At 34.9% G+C, this 19,357-nt stretch overlaps 1 protein-coding gene and 1 pseudogene across 1 annotated transcript; one reads left to right on the plus strand and one right to left on the minus strand.

Moving 5' to 3' along the window:
* The first annotated feature begins 1,810 nt into the window (after positions 1-1,810).
* On the plus strand, positions 1,811-12,253 carry LOC103933614 (exocyst complex component EXO70A1). Its single transcript, XM_009343304.3, has 12 exons — positions 1,811-2,080; positions 2,340-2,435; positions 3,333-3,538; positions 5,221-5,481; positions 6,729-6,867; positions 6,944-7,156; positions 7,865-8,070; positions 8,347-8,547; positions 8,636-8,735; positions 10,208-10,314; positions 10,433-10,579; positions 11,774-12,253. The coding sequence occupies exons 1-12, from the start codon at positions 1,913-1,915 to the stop codon at positions 11,889-11,891; spliced, it is 1,962 nt and encodes a 653-aa protein (XP_009341579.2). The 5' UTR covers positions 1,811-1,912; the 3' UTR covers positions 11,892-12,253.
* A 5,050-nt stretch (positions 12,254-17,303) lies between these two features.
* LOC103933631 lies at positions 17,304-18,098 on the minus strand (annotated as a pseudogene).
* Positions 18,099-19,357: the final 1,259 nt, after the last annotated feature.

A 19,357-nucleotide genomic window follows, 5' to 3' on the forward strand; every position in this document is an offset into this window, starting at 1 on the left:
ATATTAAAGTATTATATAATATATGTATATTCATTATTCACCGAATCCATTACTTTAAGAATACAAAAATTGCATTGTGTGAGTTGCATTTTGTGGCAAAGTTCAAAAGTTTTTATATGAATCAAAATCTATGACAATTTAATGGTATTTATGGGAGATATCAAAGATCAACCAACATTATCAATGTTTAGCTTGAATTTTTATGCTCCACAAGATTCATTAATTAAATCATTTTATACATTGAATATTTAATGATGAAATTAATATTTACTAAATTATCATGCGTCAATTGAGCAAATATATTTTTTGTATTAATAAAGATGGATATAACTTTTAACCGATGGAGATTCCATTATCCGATGGGTATAGTTATAGATAATACTCGATGATTAATTTACGATTATAGATATAATTAATTTTCATAGTTATAGAGATAGATATATTATTTCCGTCCCCCTTCACCCTGGAAGCAAATAAGAGAAAGTGAACATCCAAATGCCTTCATTCTCCTTCCCTCACACTAAAAGCCCTTTAAAAAGTCTTGAAGCTATATAGGGCCCACCAGTCACACCTTCATCCTTCAATTTGGTGTTTCATTGGGCCCTTTTAGTTTGTCGTACAAACCATTGGGCTATAGCCCAATGAGTCATGAAACCTTAAACTATCCTTTGGCCCATTTAGAATTTTTTTCGTTTGATTAATTAATCTTAAGCCTAATATGTAATAAATTAAACCATTTAAGTTAACTTACTCCTCTTCGTTGAAATTCTTCAATATCTATTTTAATTGATGTGAGATTAGGTTCATTAATTGACAATAAACAAATTTCAATATTTATTTTAATGATTATTGTTAACCCTCAAATCATTTTGAGAAACAAATTTGAATATTTAATAAGTCTTACTAAATAGTTTCATGTCTTGTTTATTTAAATATGTTTGCGAAAATCTTATTTGTCCACTTGCTGCGTTATCTCATAGCTTTTGTTCATTTTGCGCCCTCATGTTGTAACTAGTAGAGGTTGGCTTTGGTCGACAAAGGCATTACAATGAGACACTTTTGACCCTTCTAATAGAACGATCTGATAATCTCTTTTGTGCAATGTGACCTAATGGTCGATCGAGGCTTGATTGAGTTTGAATGTGTTAGCTCGCAAGTGATAAATTTGAGTAATGTATTACTTTCATGAAAGATTATGCTAAATTTTTATCGAAATCAACCCTATTTGGGTATATATCCAAACAAGGGGTTTTAAATATTTTAAGCCAGTGGGCTGGACGCTTAATGGTGTTAAGACATGTAAGTACCTTCAAATTTCAAGAAAGATCTCGAGGTTTTGAAATCAAAATGAATGTGGTCTATGTGCCCTCAATTATTGACTGTAACGTATTTATAAATTTGATTTTTCTTAACTTTATTGCCATGAACTTAATATACATCAACTAATAACTAAGATCGCAAAAATACCACATTTATTTTAACGGTAAAAGATTTGGTCTCGTCTAATCTATACTCTCATCAATAACGTACACAATATCAAATTATTGTTGAATTATTGTGCGGTCCAACCCAATACCAAATTGGTAGGTAGGAATGAAGATTCTTATTGGATAGAGAATATAGAAAGAGGAGAGGAGACTTGAGAAAAAACAGTGTGTCCGAAGAAAGACAGGAATTTTGACCCCAAAAAAAGAGAATAAAAAAGAATAAAAAAAGAAACCACAGGAAAATGTCTAACTATCAGTGGGGTCCATAATTACCATCTCGCCAACTCTAAACTATTAAATACAAATTAAAAAAAAAATTTAAATTAAATCCTCGTTTGTTCTTTCCTTTCCTGTTTCGTTCAAGAAGCTCTGCAGCAACAACGGAGGAGGACAAGGAGAAGAAGATTCAAACAACAAGGAGAAGAATGGCTGTTGTGGCCGCCGCACCGGCCGGCGATTCACTGAGCGCGAGAGCAGCCACCATGAGAGAGTCACTGCAAAAGAGCCAGACTATCACTGACAGCGTCGTCTCAATTCTTGGCTCCTTTGACCACCGCCTCTCCGCCCTCGAAACCGCTATGCGTCCTACCCAGGTCAGTCCCACCTTCTCATCTTCTTCTTCTTCTACCTTGCGTTTTCTTTTCCACGTTCGGATCGCGGCTTTTGGGTTTGACTTGGCCTTTACATTCCTCACAGAAGAGTAGCATATATATGTATATATATATTTTTCTTCTTTTATTTTCTCAGTGACCAAACAGCGGATCTCTCGGATTTTGACTTGGTTTCATATGCTTGATCCTAAGCTTGTGTTTCGTTGTTTGGGCTGGCTTGTCTGAATATTGGATTGTGCAGATTAGGACGCATTCTATTCGGAAAGCCCATGAGAACATTGATAAGACCTTGAAGGCTGCTGAGGTTATATTGGCGCAATTCGATCTTTCTCATCAGGTATATTTTCATTTCTAAGCTTAATTTGTAACGACATATATACAGTAATTGTTAGTTAGATCACCCAATTCCATTTTCTCAACTTGTTTAATTTTAACTAGACTCAACCTTATATTGAATGAGTGTAAACCTAATTCTTTTTCTTGCATGAAACTTAACTTTCGTTGTATTTCTGGGATTTTATTTGTTGACGTTTGATTGTTTGCAGTTGCGCCGTTTACCATGAAATGCGCCTAGTTTCTTCATCTGGGGTTTTGAGTGCTTTTATAGGATGAGCATTGTTCACTTTTTGGTTTCATATGATTTATAGGAAAGGAATTCGATTTTTGAGAGTGTGACTAGATTAGGCAGAAAAACTATGCAAAACCCTGGATACAGTGCACTTAAAGTGGGATTTGAAATTACTGGTTCCACATAATTTGTTGAATTTGAAATTACTAGATCCATTAGTCATTTCAAATCCATGCACTTTTTCTTTTTATTTTCGCATAAATGTGCTGTTAATAATTTACTCAAGCAATTTAACTATGTAAAATTACCAGCAAGTTACAACAGGTAGACATGTAATGTTTTTGCTTTGGTGAATGTTTGCGATGCAGTCATGAAGCCTAGGCACTAACCTAGACTATATGTCCCACTCAGCCACCTTCTATAGTTGTCCATGCTTCATAGCTTGCAAGAGAGGATCTTACCTAACAGTTGATTCTTTAGTAGTCGTTGGATTTTCAATAATCTACCTGTAATAATTTTTTATCATTTCCAGCAGTAAAAATGCCTATTAGAGTTAATTGCTGGGATATTACCGCATGACAGTGTTGCTTTAGCCTTATCTTGCCTAGGGGTGTGTGCGTGTGTGTGTGTATTCTGTACCCCTTATGTCTGATTTTCAATTTGCAGGCTGAGGCAAAAATACTGAGAGGGCCTCGTGAGGACTTGGAAAGTTATCTAGAAGCAATTGATCAGCTAAGAAGAAATATACGGTTCTTTAGTAGCACAAAAGGCTTTAAGAGTAGTGATGGAGTTCTCAGTGATGCAAATGGTTTGCTTGCTAAAGCTATTTCGAAGCTGGAAGAAGAGTTTAAGCAGCTTTTATTGTCTTACAGGTTTGTATTTGAATGCTAACGATGCTGTTCTTCCGGTGCTATTACTTCCTTTGCCTCCATTTCAGCTTATGCTCTACTTTTCTTTCATTTCAGTTTCTGTTTCATGTGCATCACGTCCTGTTTGTCTGTGTTTTGTGTTGGCATTGGAGGGTAATACCTTTTGTCTAATTGTAACACCTTCTAACAATTGAATTTATTCATGGGGAAACAATCATTTTGGTCCTGTAGTTTGACTTTTGGTCTCAAATGTGTCATTGTAGTTTCAGTTGTTTCAGTCAAGTATCAATAGTTAACTACTGGTTACAGTCAAGTCCTAAATTATAATTTCTTCAATCTTTCAGATGGTAGAGTCATTAGTGCTGGGGTAATATTGTCCACGAAAAAAAAGGTGTTCAACTATTAAAGGATAATCTAACATTCAATTCATAAATTAAAATCTAGCATGGAAGACTTACATCTTCTCCAACAATTCTACAATCGAATCCCAGCCAATCATTGGAATCCCCAATCTAACCAACTCAATCCCAAACCCCTTTTTTTTATTGTAACTAATGGTTAACTACAGGGACTTGATGGAAACAGTTGAAAATACAGGGATTGTGATGCATGACGCATATATAGGTTTTCGGGTAGGGCGATATGAAAAATCTCTAAAAACTAGGATACAAATACGTCAATTAGAATACTGTGTATACTTTAAAAATGAGTTTAACTGGCAAATTTCTACCCATCCTTTTATATAGAAAGCATTAGTAATTTTATTTCAATATTGGAACAGGCTTTCTAAAAAACAATGTGAGAGGAGAGCATGATGGGCTAATCATATTTGTACGCACCTCTCTAATACCTCTTGGGCTTCTCTTTATGTGGCTGTTCAGTCCAGCACTTAGCAGATATTCTTTAATATTATGCATTTTTTATGTCAAGAATTTTCCTATTTTCACCACATGTCATGTTACACTTCTATGTTCTCTCTTTTTTCTTTGGTTGAACACACATGGTAGGTGCAACTTGACAGGATTGGGACTGAGTCCAGTCCAGTCTAGTAGAGATCCTTCCCTTTTGAAGGGACCCGTCCCTTTTCTTTTCAACTTCTTCTTCTTATCATAAATAAGACTAAGGAAAATAAAATCTGTAGTCCCCTTTTCCATTTTGTGAAACCAGGAAGGAGAAGAAAGATTTATTTGGCAGGCTAAATTTTCTTTTAAAATTGCAAACTGACCCCTAAATTCCTGAAATCATAATCCCTGTTAGTGCCGTAACCTTTACCATATTTAAAATGTATCTAAACCTATCCATACCATATCCTAATGTCAACAGATACTTCAATTTTTGTACACGAAATTTATTGGGGCCATATCCGTATGGGATACTCACCCTATTAAACTTTGCAGTATCCGTGTTACATAGACAGAGACCCAATTGAATCCAAGGTCAAACTATGGAACCAAAATGGTCAATTCCACTAACGTCATATTCAACTTTTATTGCTTAACTTTGAGATAGAATGCGACTTTTCTTTGGGAAGTTTAATTTTTTGTGCCTTTGCTTTTATGAGGCATGTTAATTTTGTTAATGACCTTCAGATAGGTTGTTAGGTCATCTATTGAACTGTAACTATGCCTTTTTTCAGAATTGAAATGGTGCTTCATTTACACCATATATTTGTTTTCGAATTTCAGCAAACCTGTGGAACCTGAACGCCTTTTTGATTGCCTCCCAACCTCGTTGCGGCCATCCTCAGGATCTCCTGGGAATCAGGGTGATTATGGTGGCAAGAATCCTTCATCCAATAACCATCCTGAACACCACAACGGTAACTTAGAAAATGCTGTTTACACACCTCCTGCTCTGATACCACTACGGGTTCTTCCATTGTTACATGATTTAGCCCAGCAAATGTTTCAAGCTGGTCACCACCGGCAGCTGCTAATAATTTACAGGTAATAAAGAGGCATTCTTTGCTCTTCAGTTATCAATGTGGCATGCTGGTTTTTCACTCCCTACTATGACAACAGCTTATTTCAAGATTTCATATTTTATCAACGTCGGGTGATTTGTTAAACAGTTGCTGTTTTTTGGGTATAAAGTTATTCAATGTTGGTGAAGCTCAAATTTTATGACTAGAAGAGAACTGACCTATATGTGTGGGACACTTCCATAGAACATTTTCCGCATTGCACACCCAAAGGATATGACACTTGTGTCCACATGTGTCAAATACTTCTTTGTGTTCCTAGAAATGATGCTGCTTCATCTGCTAGAAAGAGTCCAAACTTAACAAGGTGTTGATCACTTTTTCCAAGAAAACTGCACTTAGTTATTGTTGTCTTAAATCATTTGAGAATGGTTCTTTTACAAGTAATTGTTTTCTAAAGCACTGATAGATGTCTAACTATGTAAAATTTCACTATCCTTGTATCTGGACTTTTGGAAAACGCATAGGAAACATTGTTGGGTTTTTCCAGCTCAATGAGCTGTCCTAAGGCTATTAGGAGTTATAGTCTTAGAGGATATAATTTTTTTCCCAATTGGAGTTGGTTTCCCAACTAGATTCCAATTAGGATTAGTATTCCTCATTGAAGAAGACATTTATTATGTTTATATAAAGGGGCTATTGCACTAGTTTTGAAGTGGAGCAAAACAATCAATTATACCACTCAAGGAGTTAGTGTGAGAGAATATTGAAAGGGTAAAGTGTGTGTGAGAGAAAACAAAGGAGATAAGAGTGTATTTCTTATTCTTGTTCTTTCAGGTTTTTGGTCAAGTTTTAATTCTAGAGACTGAGGCAACATAATTTGTTGTACTCATTCAGTATTGATATGGTGAAAGTTTGTTGTTGCTGCCCCATGGAAGTAGGCACATAGCCTAACCACGTAAATTCTTTGTGTTATTCATCTTGATTGTTTGTTTTCGGTTTTCTGAGTTTGTCTTTTTTTTTTTTTCCATTCTTAAACATGATATACACAACAATCGTTGTGCCTATGTTGACGCACCCATACTTGTCTCAGTGCCCTCAGATAATAGGAGTTAAGTTTTCAAATCCTAAAGAAAAGTTATTGTGATGTAGAGGTGCCTGTATGCTTCAATCTCATTTGTAATTTCTGCTGTCCTCCCTGGGTGCCTAACCACACCATTAATATTGAAGCTAGCTGGTTAATTCAGATCTTGTATTTGAACATTTTTGAAGGGATACTCGTTCTTCAGTTTTGGAAGAAAGCCTCCATAAATTGGGGGTCGAAAAACTTAGCAAGGATGATGTTCAGAAAATGCAATGGGAAATTTTGGAGGCCAAGATTGGGAACTGGATTCATTACATGCGTATAGCTGTAAGGATTTTCTGGCATTTCCTCAGTTTCATAGATTATCCTTGTTTTTCTTCATTATCTAACTGTCCATGAACAGGTCAAATTGCTCTTTGCCGGAGAGCGGAAAGTTTGCGATCAAATGTTCGAAACCTTTGATTCTCTTGGTGACCAATGTTTTGCTGAAGTTACCAGAAGTAGTGTCTCAGTTCTACTTAGTTTTGGCGAGGCAATTGCTAACAGCAAAAGATCTCCGGAAAAGTTATTTGTACTTTTAGACATGTATGAGATAATGCGGGAGCTTCACTCAGAGGTTTGAATAATTTAACAAATTTATAAAGCATGCACTCTATATACAATATGACAAATTGGAGCTAAGGAAATGACACAATTAGGAGTGCCCCTTAGGTGCTGAAGTTTGTATGGATATTGATTTGTCTAGAGCACTTTGACCGTTAGGAATTCATCACATCAGGTAACATAGGATCATTAAGTATATCAGACAACTTTGAGTTCGAGAATTAGGGGATTTTATTTTAAGATCTATATTCTCTTGTTTCTTTCCAAGATATGTCTGCTTCAGATACAGATGGCTTTTGTTCCACAAATTGTGAATCACATCCATATCAAATTATAATTTTTCTTGTTTCCATTTCATCTATATCAAAATACTTAGCTTCTTTATATTTTGAATATTTGTTTGGTTATCTTTCTTTTACAAGATATTACTATACTGTTGGGGCTTCAGTACTTAAGCACATCCATGATGTTTAATATTTATTGTTTGCATTTTCATAATTGGAAGAATTAGTTATCAATTATTTCACTCTGTACACTTGGTGGCTGCTTACAATGCAATTTATGTAGAACATCAAATTTAATAAAATACTTTCCATTTTGCATTAACGTGGTGTCTAGGTAACTTCAAACTTGCTTGTTTGTTGAGAAAGTAGGTAGCTTGATGGCCTGATGGCCTGGTGCCAGATTCATGCTTTGAGTTGATCCCTGAATTCTTCTGCAGATTGAAACGATCTTCATAGGTAAAGCTTGTGCTGAAATTAGAGAATCAGCTTCAAGCTTGACAAAAAGGCTTGCCCAGACCGCAAAAAGTACCTTTGGGGATTTTGAAGAAGCCGTTGAAAGGGATGCAACGAAAACTGCTGTAACTGATGGCACTGTCCATCCTTTGACAAGCTATGTGATCAACTATGTGAAGTTTCTTTTTGAGTAAGATACACTAATTAGGCTTTAAGACTTTTCCTGGTCCTGTGGTCAGATAGTGGTGCTCTATGGTTATTGGTTGGATGATCCTCTAAGACATGCGTCATAGTTTCTATTGAAATATTTTTTTACACTGCTTGCTCTTGTATGCATTGATACATAGGATACATATTTTTTTTGGCCAATCGATTTTAGGTTGTGACTGTTAGATAGGTTTTGTATGCCTATTTCTTAATTTTTCATTTGACAGCTTTCTAAGTTGACCAAAACTATATATGACAGTTACCAGTCGACATTGAAGCAACTTTTCAAAGAATTTGAAAATGGAGATGATGGTGGTTCACAATTAGCTGCTGTCACAATGCAAATAATGCAAGCTCTTCAAACCAATTTGGATGGGAAGTCTAAGCAGTACAGAGATCCAGCTTTAACTCACCTATTTCTCATGAATAATATTCACTATATGGTCAGATCTGTGCGGAGGTTTGTCTCAGATATGTTTTATTTGACTTTTTGGTTTATGTGTTACAAGCCTATTTTATGTGCCACTCCTGTTTCAAATTGTTTTCAGATCTGAAGCCAAAGATTTGTTGGGGGATGATTGGGTGCAAAGACACCGGAGAATTGTGCAGCAGCATGCAAACCAATACAAAAGAAATGCTTGGGGAAAGGTGCTGTTTGTTAAAATAATTGATTTGTTGACCTAATTGAACCCTACACGATCTTTCTGTCATTTACCTTAGTTTTTTCTTTATAGGGACTTGGTTCTTGCTTTTTGGGCCATTACTATTTGTATTATGATCGATGTTAAGCTTTTTGCGTTTCTTTTGTCTTTTAAATATGTTAATAATGGGACAGAAAGTTGGTTTACAGACCTTAAATCCACTAATAAGAAAAAATTGATGAAGATATGATCCAGGTATGAGATATTAGATTGTCATTGTGATATTAGACGTATTAGTACCCCATTGAGAAGTTATGGAATGTAAAGTTTTACAGACCTTCAAAATCCACTAATAAGAAAAAATTGAACCCTGCGTGCTTTAGTAGTGTTGTGTTTTGATTCCGTCATAGTCTGATATGTTCAACCATTAGTTTGGCATGTCGATTACACTATTATAAGAAATAGCTTCCGTTTTCAAATCCATGACCTATGTGTTTTTCATATAAAAATCCATTACATTTGTACAATTATGGCTTTTCAGTTTAGATATTTGAAATATTTTTGAGAAATCCTTCATCTGCCATGCAAGTGGTGTAGATCCTGGAAATGAATAATATTCTAAATTGAAGGACTGTATAGTGCCAGATTTTGTTGGATATTTACTTATATTATGTTTCTCTTCTCCCTTGGTTTTGTTTAGTTTTTGTGTGTGTGGGCCAAGTGTCTTTTACTTATAAAAGCTTAATATCTTAATTTGTTGTAGCTTAATATCAAATATTCTTTCTGTATCTTCGCTTGATTGTCAGGATTGCATTGTAGTTAGGAAGTTCCATTAGGCCTCATATAGATTGGAGAAAACATAGAAGATAAAAGATAAAAGAAAAGGAAATTAATATAAAGGTTTTTGGGTCCAATACAAACGGGAAATAACTTGCTTGTTATTTACATAAGGTATACTTGGGTGTCGATTACTTCAATTCAGCATTAAAAGGTGTTATAACCGTCTTTTGGGTGATTTGATTAGAGAGAAATGTTAGAACTATCAAAGAAAGGCTAGGAGACATGGTTGTAACCTAATGTGGTAGACTATAGAGTGAGGTTTTAAGCTTCTTTCTAAGCATCAGTATCCTCTGTTTTTAGAAATGTATAGAGATACTATTTTTGCTTCTGCATGAACATTTGTGTGTGTGAAGAAAAGTAAATTTAGATAGAGGAAAAAGGTCGAAAAAGAATAGTTACCGTTCTACGGAATAGTAGAAAGAGGGTGATCCATGTGACTGTTCTATGTCCTGCTACTTTTTGAGCGCCAACCAATCTGAATATATTTCGTGGAAAATATGGTTTCTCTTGTCGTAATGCAGTGATGCAGAAGCATGCTTTACGTATATTTAACACTTTCTGCATGTTCATTTTTCTTTTATTTTTCTCTTAAGAGGTGTTTCACTGCCTTCTGAAATGTTGGTGTTTTCTTCCGTGCAGATTCTGCAGTGCCTCTCCATCCAAGGCTTGACGTCATCTGGAGGTGGTAGTTCAATAGCTGCTGAAGGAGGAAGCAGTGGAGTTTCCAGAGCAATTGTTAAAGATAGGTTGATCTCAAATTCTATCCTATGAAACATACACTTAAAATAGTAACTTGATTATCTATCAATTCACGGATTACTTTGTCATCAACATGTTGACCAGCTGAAATGTAATCCATTTCAGGTTCAAGACGTTCAATATGCAGTTTGAGGAATTTCATCAAAAACAATCTCAGTGGACAGTTCCTGATTCTGAGTTGCGAGAGTCACTAAGACTTGCAGTTGCTGAAGTCTTATTGCCTGCCTACAGATCATTCATAAAGCGCTATGGGTGTGTTTTCATTATCTTCTATTGTTTTGCATGCGCTCTCACCACATGTCCAGTATAACTATACATCCCTTTAAGAACAATAAACATTAATGCCTGTTTGATAACCATTTCATTTTAGTTTTCATGTTTTTCCTTCATAGAGATATAGGGAATGTATATGTAGGAATGAGGAATGAAGGATGGATGAATGGTGGAGGGAGGGTGAAGGAAAATGTAGAAAACAAAAACTAGAAATAGAAAACTATCAAAAGTTCTTAGTTTTAGTGTTTATTTCTCATTTCTTCCACTTCCCACCACCCATACTCCACCCATGTTCATCCCTTCATTTCTCTCTTATATTTCTTCTCTTTTGCTAACTAAAATTGAAAACTAAGACCTGAAAATGAAATGGTTATCAAATGGCCTACTGTTTCTGAAATAGAAAAGAATCTAGATTGGCTGACAGAGGTAAATTCTTGGACCAAATTGGCTAAATTGAAAACCCAAGGACTAATTTGGCTAAATGGGTACATCACATGGACCATTTTGACATTTAAGCCTTGTAGTTTGACCAAACTTAATAATCTTGGGTCTAGATTGGGGGAAAAAAAAAAAACTTAGTACTTTGGAGTCTGGACATTAAGGGCTCGTTGGACCTCGAGGTTTGGGTTGGAATGGATAACCCACTATATTCAAGGTATGTTGAAAGTAAAGGTGAATGATTTTTCATTTGGAGGCAATCAAAAGGGGACTGGACATGAAGGAAACTTATCCCTTCCAATCCTACCATTTTTGGGGGGATTGGAAGGAAGAAGTTTCCTTCTTGTTTAATCCACCTAATTCCCTGGGATGAAAACTCATTCACCTCTACCTATTTTCTTGAATATAGCGGGTTATTCATTCCAATGCAATCCTAGAGACCAAACAAGGCCACAACTACCATAGACACTTCAGTGGGCCCATGGACTGAGTCTAGGGACTCTAAGGAGGATATCTCTTAACTAACCATGTTTTAGATACTTAATCATTTATTTATCTAAGGAACTTAATAGGACAACACTTCAATTCAGGTATTCCGGCTGAATATCATGTAACTATTGTATGTTAATTGGCCTGGAAGTCATATCCATGGTGTCATGTTTTTTTTTATCCTTCACGTTTAGTACTAGTTGTATCTATTGGTGCCAAAATCTGTATGTTCTGTTTGTCATACAGGCCTCTGGTTGAGAGTGGAAAGAATCCCCAAAAGTACATCCGGTACACCGCAGAGGATCTTGAGCGAATGTTGAGTGAATTCTTCGAGGGGAAGAACGTGAACGAACCCAGGAGGTAGATTTGACAAGTCTCTCGCTCTTACCGGCTCTCTGTTGATTTAGCCAGCGATGTGTACTATCGGTTTTGGTATCCTGTCGAATGTTTGTTGCCCTTCCCTGTATATCGCACACTGAATAAGAGGGGTCTGTCTTTCCACATATGCTTGTATAGTCCCCTGCTGCTTCGACGGCCCGGCGGCGTTCCGAGTTCATATTTTGTAATTTTATATAAATGGGCAGTCGTTTCTTAGCACTTTCAGACCAAATTAGGGTTCTTTTTGTTCTTGAATATTTTCAAAGTTCATCATCAAATGTATTTTTTTGACCAGATTTTTAACTTCTTTGAGGAATGGCTATAATCATTTAAAATCCATTATCATTACATGTTTCTGTACTGAAGAGCTCGTGGTTCTTTACTCTGTAGTGGATCCTGAATCTGCCACGTCATTGTTTTAATTTTCAAGATGATTTTATGGTTGGACTTTTTAGAGACATCGTAACAGATGAGAGGAATAAATTAGTATTGAACACTCCATCGATAGGTTTTTTCGATTGACTTTTACAACATGCTTCATATGTTAGAATTACTTTTAAGCTTTGACAAGGTGGTGATGTTGATAGATTATTACATACCCACAAACTCAAATACATAACATCAACTTTAATGAATAAATCATCGCATACAATATTTTATTTCATCTTAAAAGTTTTATTTGTGATATTTCATATTTTTGAATTTACTGACAACTAGGAAAGTTTTTTAAGATATGATTTAGAAAAAGTATAACTTTTACAACGTGGAGTTTATTAACGTATACCTGGAGAGCAACTTAAATGAAATGTGTTCACTGTCACGTGACGTCACAAGACAATAATACAATGTTATGTGTTTAAAACCTTACACATATCATTGTTTTATTGAAATGAGACGCCACGATATCAACGGGATAGAACAACTTACGGAGAGAGGATCAGTGAATTACAAGATGAGAGATTTTTTTTCTTCACCTGATCAACAACAAAGGTTTATATGGGTTTGTAGATAGCGTAATGAAATTATGCAGCTCATCCAACGTCAGAAAATTTTACCTTCATTGCCGCTCTGCCAGTTTTCAAGCGGAGGATTTCAGCTGTATTCAGAGATGATATCTGTTAGAGAAATTTTTCATTGTAACGGAATATAAATGATACACCACGCGTTTTAATAGAAGTGGTGGAAAATTTTATTTGTTAGGTATTTATCTTTTTAGAACACATATCCCACTATTATAATGACACATGATGTACCACCCTGTATACTGATCATACTGAAAAATTTCTTTTATGTGCTGCCATCAAGAATAATGCTTGCTTTGAGTAGAATGACAAAGATATTTCTACACTGCCCCGCCCTGGAAGATTTGACCTTAGTATGAAACATGGGAAGATATGTTTCGGAACTTTAAGACTTTGGTGTATGAACCGTAGATTTTCTAGACCTCTCACTTCAAATTTGCCTTTGAAATAAATAGGTTGTGATACTTGTCTAGTGTATGGTGTATGGAATTGTTGTTATTCAGGATACGAATCCAAAATACATAATTCATCTGTGATATTTTTTAACATATCAAACAACAGTAGATTCAAGTTCATTATAATACTTCATAATCTATCATCCAACCGACCAAACGAGCCATGTGAGTCAAGTATGGTCTTTTGAAAACTATATACATTCCACGATACATATGCAAATTAGTTTTTGGTTGTACAAAAAGGTTAGGTTTTTTTGGAGAACGACGGTTTGGTCCATTTACCTAGTGAACATCGGTGCAAGTTATCACAGCAAAGTCAAGAGCCTATCCGTGAGTCATTTGAACCGGTATGGTTCGATTTCCCCCGATTTACCATAAAAACCAAAAACCGAACTGAAGAATTTGCATGGTTCGATTTGGTTAATTGTTCGGATCGATTTGGTCAATTTATGAACAACATACAGATGCCACAATATACCTATTTAAGAGAGATAAATCTTTACTCTATGTAACATGACCTTTTTTTTTTTTTTTTTTTTTGGACAGAAGCGATAGAGTTTCATTACCACAAAAAACCAATTACAAGGGTTTAGGATGCCATATGGGTATATATGCTCTAGTGATCAATTTCTTGATCTGAAGGTAATTAGCACAAAACACAAATAATTTAAAACCCATATACGACCACCCCACAAATCATACCACTAGAATGAGAAGTCTCAAAACAGATATGCCACGTAGACGACCACCCCACAAATCATATCACTAGAATGAAAGTCTCTAAACAAATATGCCACATAAACGAGACGTGATATACCAAGCATCAAAACCCGCATAAAAGCCATCGCAGTTAGCGAGGCTACAAAACACCATAGCTGCACAATCATCTTGACGAAGCAATACAGACAAAATAACAAAACGACCTAGACTAAAAAAATAAAAAACCGACATGTCCACAGTGGAGAAAACAGGTGCATGTCGGCGGTTTCTCTCCTAAGCGACAATCAACTCTGCACGTATGGAGGGAGAAACAGCCACCGGCCCCAGCCATAGCCAAAGGCTGGCGGCTGAGAGATGGGTTTTTATAGGTTTTTTGAGAGAGAAATATGGTAACAGTATGGATGGCTGTAATGACCTTTGTTCGAACATAAATATCAACTGATTATACAAGAATTGTAAATTATTTATTAAATCAAACCAAAAATATTAAAAAAAAAATGCAAACTAAACATTCATTATATTAAACAATTGTCAAAGAGAATCATCAAATAAAAAGAAACAAAAACAAAAATCTGTCGAAGTTTGTAATACTTCAACATGCCAATGCATCAAGATTTGAAATCGGTCCTACAATTTTATTGTATCTAAAATTAAACTCAAGGCTTCTGATGTTATTTTTTTTCTTACTAAAGATTCGGATGTTCAGTCCTTAGTAGTTGGTTGTCGTTTATTAGAGCTGCTCTTCTTTTCCGCGGCTGACGAGGAACTCGCTTCCTTGTTATTTTCTGGTTTACTACTCTTTGCTTTTCCACTGCTTCTTTTCTTAGGTTCATTGTCAAAGGTATACAAGGACACAATGTCAGGAATCTCCCCTGGAATATTGTAATTCGTTTCTGACGCCATTGTTATGACAAAATTTTCACTCCCTTGAGTTGCAATTGTAATCAACAACCTAACTGCAAAATCCTTCAAGACAAAAAGACAATGATGTGGTACCGACTAAAGACCCTCCGAGAGTCACAGTAGCTCGTATAATTTTGAACCAAAGAATTCTACTTAGAGCTCAAAGTATTGCGTGCCTTGGATTGTTCATGAACGAACTATTTATACTAGTAATTAAGGACTCCTAAGTCCTTAAGAGGAAGCATGTAAACTTACTCGTTTGCATTCCAGTATCAATGAGGAGGTGGAAACAAGATCTGGTTACTTTAGGAGAGATTCGTAGTAGATTATTTCGTTTCCTTCTTTCATGTGTTTCCATTGATATCTTTCCATTTAGCAGACAAATTATCTGGCATAGATAGTAAAATAAAAAATAAAAATAAAAAAAATCAATTTTATAAGGGTGCTTTAGATTTTGGCCCTTACAATTCATTATTTCTAGATAAAAACTCATCTATCTTTAAAGATTCAATTTAAGCCCAAATTTAAAATTTGCAAACAAATAGGAACACTATTGACCTATTAATACAATTTATTTACACTCATGCCACTCATACTTTATGGTCCATTTTCTAAATTCCTAAATTTATGCCAAATTAAAAGTAGTAGGAAAAGTGAAATAAAATGAAAAAAATGTTTGCATTAACCGTATCTATGTCAAACTAGAAAAGTAGTTTTTTTTTTTTTTTCGTGATATATTTCGTAGCAATTTTATCCATATTAATTGGTAGGTAAATTAGTTTGTTCCAATTATTTTAAAAAAAAATACTACACCTATATTATATATTTTGAATCAAATAACATTCCTCTAACTCGTAGGTAAATTATTTTCTATGTATTTTTATATATGTTAGACACATTTTGTTGTTGTATAAACATGAGTGGAACATAATATTGTTGAGTGGAACATAATATTGTTGATTTTATACATCAAACTGCATTTCTTTTGTTATAGGTAAATTATTTTCCATGTACAAGTACTTATGTTAGGCAAGTTTTGTTGTTGGTACATACAATATTTTGTATCATTGTAAAGAAAGATGTTACATTACACCCATGGTATAATTGTTGTAGGTAAATTATTGGAAATTAATTTGTAGTTAGGTAATGAACATTTTGCATCATTGGAAATGAACATTTCAAAGAGGAGGTAGGTAAATTAATTTGTTCTAATTATATAAAAAAAATTACACTACACCTAGCTATATTTAATTTTTCCAATTATTAAAAAAATTTATACTACACCCAACCAAATAACATTTCTCTAACTTGTAGGTAAATTATTTTTCATGTATTGTTAGATATGTTAGGCACGTTTTATTGTTGTATAAACATGGGTGTAACATAGTATTTTTACTACTATACATCGAACTACATTTCTTCTTAATATAGGTAAATTATTTCTTCTTTTTAATATACATCGAACTACATTTCTTCTTAACATACATTGAATTACACCCATGGTATAATTGTTCGTAGGTAAATTAATGTGCATGTAGATAATGAAATACAATGTTCTAATATATTAATAAAAAAGGATAAATTCAAAAGTATTCAAGAGTAGGGTGAAAAAACTGAATCGAATAGTTTTATGAAAATTCAATACCTTTCTAAAAAAATTAATATGCAATAAATTTTTAACATTAATGTCTTTTTTTTTTCTTGTTGCAAAATCATTTACTATTTCCTTACAATTAATTGTCTACATCAAGTATGTAATAGGGGTATTTTAGGCATGTGAAAAATGTAAAATGTGTGAATTAATATGAAGTTAATGAATTTGCTTATGTGCATCCTAGTCATTGGGTTTTCTTTGAGTAAAAATGTTATGTAGGGTTTTATATAAAGAAAATTGAGTTTGAAGGGCTAAACTCAGGTTTTCACATTTTATAATTAACTTTACGAAAGCTGAAATATCGCAAGGTAATTAATTATAAGTTAGGGTTTGCATATTTACTTACAATGAATAAGAGTTAAAATCATTGTGATTCTTTATTTCTTTTCGTTTACTAAAACATCGGCATTGGAAAACTTTTCTTGTTTAGCACATTTGGAAACGGAAAAAAGTGTGCGTTTCATGGAAATCACGAATTAAATAAGTTGTGGAACTAGTTGATCACATTCTCATTCATCTTTCTGTTACTTGATTCATGACTCTTCCTATTCCAAGTAAATAAACAGAAGTAGAATGCAGTATGAGGAAAAGAACACGTCAGTATTTACTTACGTAGTTTAGCGACCATCTGCTTCATTGCATATTTATTTAAGAATCGAAAGAGCAACAAGGAGATCCACAAATGCTGCCACTATAAAGCCATGATTCTTCTTCTGGATGACCTTCAAATACCATCCCAACAGCTCCACCAATCTTTAAGCGCATGACATTCCACCATCTCCTCCATTGACCTCCTAAAGTCTTTCAACCGATCCTCCGATTCCAAGCTGGCTAGCTAACACCACCACGTACTTTTCCTTCAACGACGGATTCATCATCTCTCCTCCTCCGCCGGCTGCTTTCACCGTGTCTATCATATCTACCATGCAGCTCTTGTCTTCCGGCTCGAAAAACAGCCTCTCGGACCACCACCATATCCAAGGACTCCTCCCAGTCCTCATCAGACTCGGTTGTTGATTGATTATCTGAGGAGGAGGAAGAAATTGCTAACCAAGACTGATCAGCTCCTCCTTCCGTACTTGGATCGAAGAAGACGGACTGGTTGCAAGAGGGTCAGTCCTGCCATGGCACTGCCGACGTGGCTGCTAACGTTGTCGTTTCCTTGTTTTGAAGAGACAAGGCAACTTCATTGGAATCCAATCCATGACGTCCGTCCGAGCTTACAAAATTGGTTGGTTTTGATTGAGATTCTGGGATTTTTGTTGTCAAGGTAAGTCTGCTTTTTTATTTTATTTTATGGAATTGATAATAATGTGATAGATCATATATAGAGGTTACAATAAGAGGAGATGAGTGATATTTTAAAAAGGAGAGTAAAAGGAACATGGAGAGAACATGAGTGTATTTAATTGTTGGTTTGACGCTCCAAGTTGGACCAGTTGGTGAGTCAGCTTGAATGTGGCCACGGGCATAGTGAAATTCACTACAGCCTTTCCAGGCCTGGAAGGAGTGGATAATCGTGGCTTGCCACCAGTTGTTCTACTTTTTCTTAAAAAAAAAATAAATTGTTGGTTTGTACAATATTGAATGGTGTTCAATGCCTGCCCCATCAAAACAACTCAACCAAAAAATATTGATTTTTACCCACTTTTTTAGCCTCTTACACACCCCTATATAACCATGGCCTTTTATTTCGTTTGATTTCAATCCAATAAAAGGAGTGTGAAAATCACCCCTCAACGAATATTTTATGGTGGATACTCTAAGATTTTTACTATTAGATCTTGATTTTAATGTTTTTGACCAAAGATCTAATGGTTAAAAAGTCAGACTTTTGACAGCCAACACTTTTGTCAACATCTTTTGATTTGATATTTCAAACTTTTTGTAGACATTGCCAAGTTGGCTAGAGGATTGTGCTCCCTCTTCTCAACAAACTCAAGTTTAAGTTCCTATTTCTGTAATTTAAATTAAGCTAATTAGAATTTTCTCGAATAAAAAACTTTATTTAAAACTTTTCATTCGATAGCATAGCCAATATAAACTACTAATCGATGTTATTAGTGGTGGATCTTCGTTCTCTAGGCACCTTCTTACTATTATTCATAATGTGCAAAAGTTTGCGTGTAACTTCTAGTTTATCTCGTGTTTCCATACCTTTTAGGAAATTTTGTAACTAATGCTTTGGCTTTTATGGGTCACTCGTCTCATGTTCCTGCTGTTTGGGATCGCTCTTTGCCTAGTGAGGCAAGAGCGGCATGAATTTGGGATTTTGTTACTTAGCATCTCCATGTGAGGAAAAAAAAAAAAAAATACACATGATAATACATTATTAGACCAGAATGTCACGCGATAGTGAACATGTTGCATGTAAGTCGTTCTCCAACAGTGCCAGCTCAATAAAAATTCATTTGAGGACTTGGAGTTGGACACAACAATTAAGAAAAGAACAAGGAATTGTCTTAACTTGAAATAACAAAACAAAACCTAATTGTCATTTCTGTTCAAAACATGAAAAAATAAAATTAAAACTTTATGTTCTGTACAAAAGAATCATGATATCAATGGTAATGACGGGGGTTCTTCTCCTGAAAAAAGCATTCCAGCAATCTAAAACCTCTTCAACCTCCCTGTTTTAAATGAAGCTATACGGTATCGGAACCAGCATACATAACGCCTGTATGCGCATTAGCACGCC

The sequence above is a fragment of a genome, unplaced genomic scaffold (genome assembly GCF_019419815.1).
Source record: "Pyrus x bretschneideri cultivar Hongxiangsu unplaced genomic scaffold, Pyrus_bretschneideri_v1 Contig62, whole genome shotgun sequence".
In the NCBI taxonomy this organism is placed as follows: Eukaryota; Viridiplantae; Streptophyta; class Magnoliopsida; order Rosales; family Rosaceae; genus Pyrus; species Pyrus x bretschneideri.

Bases quoted from the DNA above. Each gene is read 5' to 3' on its own strand.
- LOC103933614 (XM_009343304.3), top strand. From the start codon at position 1,913: ATGGCTGTTGTGGCCGCCGCACCGGCCGGCGATTCACTGAGCGCGAGA. The intron at 5,482-6,728 runs GTAATAAAGAGG...ACATTTTTGAAG, and splicing joins CAGCTGCTAATAATTTACAG to GGATACTCGTTCTTCAGTTT. The intron at 6,868-6,943 runs GTAAGGATTTTC...GTCCATGAACAG, and splicing joins TTCATTACATGCGTATAGCT to GTCAAATTGCTCTTTGCCGG.